This window comes from Lynx rufus, unplaced genomic scaffold, assembly GCF_022079265.1.
Source record: "Lynx rufus isolate CCGP_SWC_20201006 ecotype Redwood Valley unplaced genomic scaffold, mLynRuf1.p SCAF_2, whole genome shotgun sequence".
NCBI classification, from domain to species: Eukaryota; Metazoa; Chordata; class Mammalia; order Carnivora; family Felidae; genus Lynx; species Lynx rufus.
Window position 1 is genome coordinate 7,248,525 of NW_025814834.1, and position 12,123 is coordinate 7,260,647.

Sequence of the window (12,123 nt, forward strand, 5' to 3'; positions counted from 1 at the left end):
TTATTTTTTTAATGTTTCTTTATTTTTGAGAGAGAGCACAAGCAGGGCAGGGACAGAGAGAGGGAGACAGGATCTAAAGCAGGCTGTGCACTGATAACAGTGAGCCTGATGTGGGGCTCGGAATCGCAAACTGCGAGATCATGATCTGAGCTGGAGTTGGATGTTCAACTGACTGAGCCACCCAGGTGCCCCTTTACTCTTCCTTTTTAGAGGTCTCTTATGTCTTTTTCTAGCCTAAATGCTCTGGCACAATGTTGGATATCAATAGTAAAAGCAGGTAACCTTGTCTTGTTCCCAATTTTAGGGGAAAAGCTTTCAGTCTTCCACAGCTGGGAATGAAGTTAGCTGTGGGTTTTTCAAAATGCCTTTAATCATGTTGAAGGTCCCTTCTATTACCTTCGCTGACAGTTTTATCAAGAAAAGTGATTAATTTTGTCAAACACTTTTTCTGTGCCAACTGAGATGATCAAGTGGTTTTTCCTTGGTTCGATTAATGTGGTATATTACATTGATTTTCCTTATGTTGCACCACGTTTGCATTCTGAGTATAAATTCCACTCGGTCATGGTGTATAATCCTTTTAATATGCTGTTGGATTCAGTCTGTATTGGTGTATTTGGCAACTAAAGATATACAAAGAAAACAAACTGCAATAAAACATACTAAATGTTAACAGTAATTATCAGGTAATTATCTCTACATGATGAGTTTATGGGGGAGATTCTCTCCTTTATACTTTTCTGTATTTTCTACAATGAATATGAGTACCTTTTATTTTAAAACACGTAAGATTTTATTGATACAGAGTATATAAAGAAATTGTAAAATCACCATGAAAGACAAACCGAGTAAAACAATGAACAAATAACACAGGCAAATCAAAAACCATAATGACCATGAGCATATGAAAAGATGATCCAGCTACTAGTTACTAGTGAGATACAAATTAAAAACAACTATCACAGCCAATGTTTTGGCCAAAATGTAAAAAACAAAAGCTGGGGGTTTGCATAAAAATGAGTCCTCTTATTTGCTGCAGGTAAGAGTGCAAAAGGGCTTAAAACACTACAGAAACAAATGTAGCAACACCTACATTACATTATCCACATCTGTGCATTTAAAAAAATGTAAAGAACCATACACCAAAAACCAAAGAGGTGAAAAATCTGTACACTGAAAACTACAGAAAGCTTATGAAAGAAACTGAAGACACAAAAAAATGGAAAAATACTCCACGTTCTTGGATAGGGAGAACAAATATTGTTAAAATGTCAATACTACCCAAAGCATTCTACATAGTCAATGCAATACCTATCAAAATAACACCAACATTCTTCACAGAGCTAGAACAAACAATCCTAAAATGTGTACAGAACCAGAAAAGGTCCCGAATAGCCAAAGCAATCTTGAAAAAGAAAACCAAAGCTGAAGGCATCACAATCCTAGACTTCAAGCTGTATTACAAAGCTGAACTCATCAAGACAATATGGTACTGGCACAAAAACACTCAGATCAATGGAACAGAATAGAGAACCCACAAATGGACCCACAAACATACGGCCAACTAATCTTTGACAAAGCAGGAAAGAATATCCAATGGAATAAAGACAGTCTCTTCAGCAAGTGGTGCTGGGGAAACTGGACAGCGACATGCAGAAGAATGAACCTGGACCACTTTCCTACACCATACACAAAAATGAACTCAAAATGGATGAAAGACCTAAACATTAAGACAGGAAACCATCAAAATCCTAAAGAAGGCAGGCAAAAAACTCTTTGACCTCGGCTGCATCAACTTCTCACTCAACATGTCTCTGGAAGCAAGGAAAACAAAAGCAAAAATGAACTATTGGGACCACGTCAAAATAAAAAGCTTCTGCACAGCAAAGGAAACAATCGGCAAAACTACAAGGCAACCGACAGAATGGGAGAAGATATTTGCAAATGACATATCAGATAAAGGGTTAGTATCCAAAATCTACAAAGAACTTATCAAACTCAACACCCAAAAAACAAATAATCCAGTGAAGAAATGGGCAAAAGACATGAATAGACACTTCTCCAAAGAAGACATCCAGATGGCCAACCAACACATGAAAAGATGCTCAACATCACTCATCATCAGGGAAATACAAATTAAAACCACCATGAGATACCACCTCACACCTGTCAGGATGGCTAACATTAACAACTCAGGCAACAACAGATGTTGGAGAGGATGTGGAGAAAGAGGATCTCTTTTGCACTGCTGGGGGGAATGCAAATTGTTGCAGCCACTCTGGAAAACAGGATGGAGCTTCCTCAACAAATTAAAAATAGAACTACCCTACGACATAGGCATTTATCCACGGGATACAGCTGTGCTGTTTTGAAGGGGCACATGCACCCTAATGTTTATAGCAGCACTATCGACAATAGCCAAAGTAAGGCAAGAGCCCAAATGTCCATCGATGGATGAATGGATAAAGAAGATGTGGTATATATATATACAATGGAGTATTATTCGGCAATCAAAAAGAATGAAATCTTGCCACTGGCAACTACATGGGTGGAACTGGAGGGTATTATGCTAAGTGAAATTAGTCAGCCAGAGAAAGATAAATATCATGACTTCACTCCTATGAGGAATTTAAGACACAGAACAGATAACATAAGGGAAGGGAAGCAAAACTAATATAAAAACAGGGAGGGGGACAAAACATAAGAGACTCTTAAATATAGAGAACAAACAGAGGAATGCTGGAGGGATTGTGGGAGGGGAGATGGGCTAAATGGGTAAGGGGCATTAAAGAATCTACTCCTGAAATCATTGTTGCACTAAATGCTAACTAACCTGGATATAAATTTTTAAAAAAGAAATATTTAAATATTTAAAAAAACACAAAGAAACAAATAATAATAATAATAATAATAATTTAAAAAAATACAGAACCAAATCCAGCAATTCCAATTTTACAACACATGTTCTAAGAATGATTACTTTAGCATAATTTGCAACAGCAAAGTTTGAAAACAACCTACGTATCTAACCAGAAGAGACTGGAAAAACTCTGGATTTTCTCACTTAAGAAATACTAGGCAAGAGAGATGAACAAACTAAAGCTATGTGTATTAACATAGATAAATCTAAAATCATGACTGAAAAAAAAAAAGCAAGCTGCAGAATAAAAACTACAGTATGCTACCTTCAATACAAAATTCATAACCCTATAGGGGCACCCAGCTGGCTCAGTCAGTAGAGCACACAAGTCTTGATCTCAGGGTTCTGAGTTCAAGTCCCATGTTGAATGCAGAGATTACTTAAAAACAAACTCTAGGGGCACCTGGCTGGCTCAGTACATACAGCGTGTGACTCTCAATCTCAGGGCAGTGGCCCCACAATAAGTGCAGACATTACTTTCAAAGATATTTTTAAAATAATAATACAAATTTTTTTTAAATTTTATAGCCCTATAAAATGAAACTTTTATGGCAAGAGAATACACAAGGATGTAATGAAAATAATAAAACATGAATGAGAAAAATAATCCAATTCAAAGTAATCCCTGGGAAAGAAGGGGTATAGTATACCCCAGGCAGTCTCAAATGAGAAATCTTATTTTTTAAAACAAAAACACACACAAATATGTAATGGTTTTAAGATTTATATATCTGAATTGTAAATGTATCGTTATTTGTAGTAATACTTTCAAATTTGTCTGTTTCAAATACTTTATAATAGGAATATTTTTAAGAAAAACTAAACCAAAATATAGCCAAATGTCAAATCTATTTGAAAAGGAAATTGGCCAGTTTTGAAAAGGAAATTCCCAGCCATCACTGGAGACAGAACCCTTTCCTGTGTACTCCTTATAGCAATAAACACCTTTTGGTCAATGAAAATATCTGATGATTCTAGATGAAATTACATTTCAGGAATAAAGACAGAACTAGCCTAATTCAGAAGAAATCATAAAACAAAAACTGCTTATGACACTATGGTGATGAAAATCACCAAAGATTAATAATATCACACCTGTTTTAGAACTCAACACGGTTCTGACAGAGGTCTTCTAACAAGCCTTTTTTTTTTTTTTTAATGTTTGTTTATTTTTGAGAGAGAGAGCACAAACAGGGAAGGGGCAGAGAGGTGAAGGGGGACAGAGGGCCCAAAGTGGCCTCTGCACTGACAGCAGGGAGCCGATGAGGGGCTTGAACTCACGAATCATGAGATCATGACCTGAGCCAGTCAGACACTCAACCGACTGAGCCACCCAGGCGCCACAGCCTCTCTTTCTTAATAGTGATATCTTCATAGAAAATATGGCCGCAGTGTAAACGAAATACCCAGAGTTATCACAAAAAATAATGATGAAATGTTCTGGAATTAAACAGTGGTGACGGTTATACAACTCTGTGAATATATTAAAACTCACCGAATTGTATACTTTAAAAGAGTAAACATAGGCACAGCTGGGTGGCTCAGTCAGTTAAGCGTCCGACTCTTGATTTTGGCTCAGTCACAATCACACGATTCAGGAGTTCAAATCCCGCAACAGTCTCTGTGCTGACAGTAGAAAGCCTGCTTGGGATTCTCTCTCCTTCTCTCTCTGTCCCTCCCCCACTCTCTCTCTCCCTCCTTCTCACTCTCTCTCTCACTCTCAAAATAAATAAACGTAAAGAAAAGAGTGACTGTTATGACATATGAACTATGTCTCAAGAAAGCTGTTTTTAAAATTAAAAAAGCAAAAAAACAGTGATGATTCATTTACAGTGGCATTCCAACATTCCAACAAAGCTCCTTTTTTCCATTTACTGCAATTACCATAAGTTCCATAAAACCAAAAACTCTTATTTATCTTTGGAAAGAGCACACTATAAATAAAGACAACACTAAATCTACTTTCCAGCCTAAAAATCTAACTTTCTCACAATGTCATACACAAAAATCTGTGATAGAACTACACATTTTTAAGCATATTTTGAGCTGAAAATCTACATTTTCCTTTAGTGGCAGAATGCTCTGGTGAGAAATCAGGTTGCCAATTACTTCTGACAACTACATTTTTCTGAAAAGGCCCTACCTCCCCCCAAAATTACCTCTACTCAAGTAAATTATAAGGGATGGCTCCTATCATCCATAAGGAAATAGAAACATTTCCTTACCTCTACAGAATACTCAAAGCTTCAGAACTAAAGCAGAATCTCATCTACCAAGATAGGCATTCACATATCAAGAAAACAGAAAGCAGGTGGCAGACCTGTGGGGATGTTGGGGCCTTAGAGCCTAAGTGGTAACTTCCTGTTTTCATAACTCAGTGGAAAGGAACAAGGGTTTGACCTAAGGCTCAAAGTTAGACACAAACCTGTTCTTCTTCTGTAAAGGGTACAAGAGCCAACGGAGGCAGGGGCTCCTCCTGTAGGATAGGCAGAAATTCTTTATCCAGAAGGTCTGAAGGTATCTGTATGACCAAACACATGACCATGAAATTAATGCTATCCCTCCAATTAACAAAAATTATAAAAAAAGAAAAAAATACTCTTCTGTTTATCTCTTGGTGATTGTTACAAATATGGAATAAAGCTTATTCAACCACAATTACCTCCAGTAGTACTTACATATTCTGAGAAGGTTAAATATTAACAACCCCAGTCCCTTTCCTCTTCCTCCCATCAGACCACCACTTTAGATTTGATATACAGCATTAACTCTGGCATTCCAGAGTGCACAGTGGAAGGGTAAATATCCTCACATTTAACTCAAGGCACAAGGCAGTAAAGAGTTTCATAAGCAATTTTATCTGTCCTCAGCAGCCATCATTAAAATGTGACATCCCCAACCCATTAATAAAAGCAAAAACAAAGTATATTGTTAAAACAGAAAATATTATCTCTCACTAGTCAGATAGTTAAGTGTACTTTACACTGTTTGGGTTTTGACCATTTATAGGAAACACAAATGTGGTAACATATTTTAAGATGTTCTCTCTGCTAAAAATCGTATATTTAACACAAGAAGGGAAAAAAAGCAGCAACTCCTCTTCTCACTCGTAACTTCTAACTGAAAAGAGGTACAATAAAGAAATTCCTCCTTTCTCAGACATCAAACTGGGATAGAAATGGACATGAATGAGACATTGAGAGGAAATCAGACAAAGTATTAAGTGCTGAATATTCTGTTTCCATGAAGTTTTCTATTCCTATAATGAAATCTCAGGTCCTCAGTAAAAAACACGGGCTCCTTACACTTAGAAGATTCTCTGTCAATTACTACAGGTTTCAAAGCAGGAACAAAGAGAAAAACCATGAGTCCATCATCTATCAATGTATCACTGTACATACCCTGAAATCTCATTCCTAATTCTGAAGTCTTTCCTTTTTCCTTACCTTGTTATCTTTAAGGAAAAGTGCTAACATTTCTTCTCTACCGTAACGATAGTCTGCTAACTTATACTTCGGCAAAGCTGGAGAAAGAGGAGGGGATGTGATACTCCCACCACTGGACAGAGCTCGGAGCCTAGGAGAGACATAAAATACAAAAATGAAGGGTCAAATATCCTGGCACCAAGGACTTTTGTTTTTATGTGCTATAAAAATGTTCACTTTAGGTCTTTAAAAGAACAGAAAGAAATCCCATTATCTCAAGATTTTAGCTTTCATATAACCATTGTCACAACACGTTGAGAGCAGTTCACTGAGAAACAGACAACCATGTGGTAATTCCCTAACTTAAAGAGGTATCATGATATATCCTTGAGAAATCTGGAGTGAAAAGGTGACACTGTTTCAAACTTGTAATATCTTAAGCAGGCTTCATACCCAGCACAGAGCCCAATGTGGAGCTTACATTCTTTTTTTTTTTTTTTAGTGTCTGTATTTATTTTTGAGACAGAGGGAGACAGAGCATTGAGCAGAGGCGGGGCAGAGAGAGGGAGACAGAATCCGAAGCAGGCTCCAGGCTCCGAGCTGTCAGCACAGAGCCGGATACAGGGCTCGAACTCTCAACCACGAGATCATGACCTGAGCCGAAGTCAGATGCTCATCCAACTGAGCCATCCAGGCGCCCCCCAATGTGGAGCTTAAACTCACCACCCTGAGATCAAGACCTGAGCTGAGATCAAGAGTTGGACACTCAACCAACTGAGCCAGGCAGGTACCCCTTGAAATTATAAAGGTAACCTGATTAAAGTAAGGGGCACCTGGCTGGCTCAGTCACAAGAACATGCGACTCTTGATCTTGGAGCTGTGAACTCGACCCCTACGTTGGGTATGGACATTACCTAAAAATAAAATCTTTTTAAAAAAGAAGTGAAATATCACCTTCTACCTGTTAGATTAATAAGAATTAATAAATCTGACAATACCAATTAATAAATCTGGAGTATCAGTTGCTAGTAAGTATGAAAACCAATGGAAATTCTCAAGTAGTAACTGTGGGATTGTAATGGAACAAGCACTTCAAAGAATAATCTGCTAATGTTTAATAAAATATTTAGCAAAGTATACTACACGAAAGAAAAAGCAAACACAGAAGGTTAGGAGCGCCTGGGTGGCTTAGTCAGTTGAGCATCCAACTGCTGATCTCGGCTCAGGTCATGATCTCACGGTATGTGGGACTGAGCCTCACACTGGGCTCCGCACTGGAAGTGTGACCCTGCTTGGGATTCTTGCTCTCTCTCAAAATAAATAAATAAACTTAAAAAAAAAAACAACACAGCTTACAAAAAAGAGATACACGTAAACCTGTAAATAAGTTTACACTGTTTAAGAACCATACAAAATGTAGCAAAAGTATAGACACAAACATGAACTGACAAATATAAAACTCAACATGAGATTCTATGTGCAAAGAAAAAGACAGCATCAAGGGAGTTTTAATTATACCTGCAATGTTTTATTTTCTTAGCTTGGCACTGGGTACATGGATATTTGCTACAATTTATACTTTTATATGCCTGTAATATTTCATGATTCATTTTTAATAAAAGCAATCAATGATCAATGTAGAGAAATTCAAAATGCAGTGAAGAATGAAAATACAAAAAAAAGAAAAATTTAACCCATATTTACTGTTAGGCAGAAAAAATATATAACCCTAAAAGGAATGGAACTGGGGAAAGAGGAACATTTTTTTAATTTTATAAGATGCTTTTATTTTAAAAAGGTGGGGGAACCTCAGCAAAAAATGGCCAGAGTAAGATCCCACTGCAGCACTGTGTCAAAGAGCAAGTGGCAAAACTATCAGCAGCAACTCATTGTCTGGGGGCCACCTGAAGTTCTATAAAGTAGTAAGTACCAAGGGTAAAAGGGGCCAGTGTACTTTAGCCTAAATGAAAATTCAACAGAAGCATTAAAATTCATCCCCAAATTGCTAACTTCATTCACATTAGCAAAAAAGAAGAGAATAATCTACACAGTAAAAAAAAAAAAAAAAAAAGAAATCAGAGCATTGTAATACCAAAAAAAGGGGGAAAAAAAAGGAATGTATTAGTAAATTCAATGGTAGAGTCTTTTCTCAATGTTTCTATCTTCTCTTTTGCACTTACTTTTTTTTAACATTCATGGGCAATTTTGAACATTTATAAAAGCCAAGAATTACAGAACAAACTCTCATGTACCACTCACCCAGCCCTCAGCTCAATAACCCATGGCCAACCCTGCTCGTTCCACCACCCCATCTAACCCTTCTTTAATACCGTTTTGAAGGAAATCATACGCTTTCAAAGATTTTTTGAAGGGAATTATTTTCAAGATTTTTTGAGGAAATTTTTGAAGGGAAGTTATTTCATTTGTAAATACTTTAGAATGTTCTAAAAGATAAGGATTTTTTTCTAGTCTGGATTTTGCTGATCTTATTCTGGTGATATAGGTTTACCATGTTTCGCTGTTCTCTGCATTTCCTGTACCCTGGTGACTGCAAGTGAAGAGTACTTCGATGTGGCGGTGTGTAATGCCATCAGGAGGCAGTCCCTGGTTTTATGGGTCTAGCAATCCCTGAACCAATGCCTGCATAGGTCCCTAAGTTCACTAAGGTTACAAAGTGATTTTATTTTATTCTTTATTAGCGGGAGTATTTCTACAAGGAGAAACTTCTCTCTTAACACTATTTGGTGTTGTTACTCAGTAGGAAATAGGTTGTTCCTATAAGAACTCATGTTGTTCTTATAGGAAAGTTAGAAAAAAAGCCTTCTTAGTTTTCAAAATAAGGACTTAGTTCACTAGCATTCTCCAATGGTAACAAATTATTTTTTATTAAAGTATTTCAATTCAATGCACTTCACAATGTCCAAATTGTCTCATCCTTTTTTGCTTTTTAAGTAGGTTCCCCACCCAAGGTGGGGCTTGAACTCCCAACCCTGAGATCAAGAGTCGTATGCTCCACCAACTGAGCCAGTCAGGCGCCCCTCAAATTGTCTCCTCTTTGACCGTGGGAGATTCTTCAGGTTGGCACCTAATTCTGACACAACCTTAGCAGTCTTTAACAGCTTCTTTTCTATCTGCTGTGTCAAAATGTTCCCGGCACAGCTTATTATTTCTTGCCTCAGCCCTAGAATCAACCACTTCTCCAGGGAGCCTGATTCTCTTTGGTACATATTAAGAGCACAATTTAGGGGCCAAGAGTACTCACTGCTACTAGGTTGGTCTTTTGTTTTCTTTCCGATTATTCTTGGACTTTGAGGTCACTTAGTCCAACTCCTGTAAGACAGGTTGGAACAACCAGGAAAGACAACATGCCCACAAAGAAGTGATCCAACCTCTGTTGAAGGACCTTCCAGGAAACTGCTTTCCATCAAATTCATGTAAAGCTGGATTCTTTCCTGACGAAGTGGAATTAATACCCACTCAGAGCTGAGGCTGGGAATTTTACATACGCACTACCTCATTTCATTTCATTTCAGCTCTGCAACAACCCCAGTAACAAACAAGGGTTACACAACTTGCCCACACAGACAGAGCAAAGATGCAAACATAGGTTTTCATGACTAAAAAGATCAAAATCCTTCCATCAATATATCTCAAAATTTTATTTAAAATAGCCAGGGTTTATTCTGCCACACGTTAATTTTAAAATATATGTATTTTATTAGAAATTATTTTAACGTATCTTTCTTATACTGAGCCGATGTGCTCGCCAATAGTTTCTACCACTAGAGGGCATATCTAGGTGCTCTTTCAAGTGAAAATCATTCCCAAAGTGGCAAATAGTCACAATGCCTCAAGAGTCTTTCCTTCTCATGGCCCAACATCCCTAATTTGTTCATCAGCTCCTGACAAGTGGCTTCAAATCCACTCACCACCCCGGTTCCCTTCCAGTGGATCCCCATCACCCATGCCCAAGAGCTCCTCCAGTGTCCAGGACTGAATACTTCTTATAGGCACCACATTTATTAAGAGTAATGTAACCAGAGCGCATTCTCAAGAGATTCCTCCAGCTACTGTGAAGAGAACAGCCAAACAAATGGAGAGTAATTCAAACAAAGATGGTGGCCTGAATAAGGATAATTGTGCTCTACTCAATAATTGACAAATCCTATTCCAAGTCCCTCTTCACCTACAGATATTTGGAAAAGCTAACTCATACCTGGGTAATAAATATCCCTAAAACCCCACCAGTGATCTTTAACCTCTCTTGGATCTTGCTCCATACAAGCCTCTCTTCTAGAAATTTAATCCCTATTTGCTTTCCCCTCAGTCTCTAAGTATACCTAAAAGCGATGTGTTTAGGGGCCCCTGGGTGGCTCAGTCAGTTGAGTGTCCGACTTCAGCTCAGGTCATGATCTCATGGGTCATGAGTTCGAGCCCCAAGTCAGGCTCACTGCAGTCAGTGTAGAGTCCGCTTCAGATCCGCCGTCCCCCTCTCTCTGTGTCCCTCCCCCACTCACGCGGTCTCAAAAATAAACATTAAAAAAAAAAAAGTTGGGGCTCCTGAGTGCCTCAGTCACTTAAGTGTCCAACTTCTGCTCAGGTGATGATCTCGCAGTTCACGAGTTCAAGTCCTGTGTCAGGGTCTGTGCTGACAGTCAGAGCCTGGAGCCTCCTTCAGATTCTGTGTCCCCCTCTCTCTCTACCCATCTCCCACTTGCACTCTCTCTCTCAAAAATAAAAATTAAAAAAAAAAGTCCCCTCTCTCTCTGCCTTCCCTTGCTTGCGCTCTCTCTCTCAAAAATAAATTTTAAAAAAATTTTCTATAAAATACAATTGTTAGGGATGCCTGGGTGGCTCAGTCGGTTAAGCATCCGAATTCAGCTCAGGTCATGATCTCATAGTCCATGAGTTCGAGCCCTGTGTCAGGCTCTGTGCTGACAGCTCAGAGCCTGGAGCCTGCTTCAGATTGTGTCTCCCTCTCTCTCTCTCTGCCTGTCCCATGCTCATGCTCTGTCTCTGTCTCAAAAATAAATAAAAACATTAAAAAAATTTTTTTAGTAAAATTTTTTCAAATTTAAAGCTGGAAATAATTTTTAAAAATAAAAAATAAGTAACAGTGATTTGTTTAAAACCCCTTTAATGCAGCATCCCCCCTAGCTATGCACCACTGCATGCACCCCCAAACTATGCACCACATTCCCCCAGTTATGCACCTCTTCCATTCAGAAATATCCCCAACAACCCCAATTACGGGTCACTTCAAAACCCAGAGCAATCTGGATTCTCCCCTTCAATTCCACTACTCCAGTAGAGTTCACAAATAACATCACCAAATCCAAGGGACAATTTCCTATCTTTGACATCATCTTCCTGGCCATACTGAGATCTGTTTAACACAAGAGGCCCACTTCTATTGTAAGTAGTAGTAACTAACAGGTAGCAGTAGCAGGGCCTCCTAAAACCCATGATACCCCCAAAATCTTCACTTATTATTGTCCCAAATCCTAATGTCAGCTTATGAAAGCAATGTGAAGTGTCAATATAGATGTGTGAAGTCAAAAAACATTTCTGGGTAAGCTCCTGATTCTCAACTCTGGCCCTGACCTCTCCCCTAGAGAACAAGGCTTTCATATACAATCACTTACAGCCTCTCCACTTTAGCCCCAAACCCTACTCATCAGCTTATTCATTCCAACCCCCTTCATCACCGTAATCCCAAAGGCAGATAAGGACACCACCATCTAAACCACTGGATTACCAGTCAGGGAATCACGCTTT

At 38.4% G+C, this 12,123-nt stretch overlaps 1 protein-coding gene across 4 annotated transcripts in view; it reads right to left on the reverse strand.

Annotated features, from left to right (window-relative positions):
• The window catches only part of GIGYF2 (GRB10 interacting GYF protein 2), a 147,876-nt gene that overhangs the window by 97,701 nt on the left and 38,052 nt on the right, over positions 1–12,123 (reverse strand). For all 4 annotated transcript variants that reach the window (XM_047085571.1, XM_047085569.1, XM_047085568.1 and 1 more), the window contains exons 4-5: positions 6,367–6,496; positions 5,346–5,441 (exon numbers count right to left, since the gene is read on the reverse strand). In XM_047085571.1, coding sequence (XP_046941527.1) covers positions 5,346–5,441; positions 6,367–6,496 — 226 coding nt within the window. The remainder of the gene's footprint in view (positions 1–5,345; positions 5,442–6,366; positions 6,497–12,123) is intronic.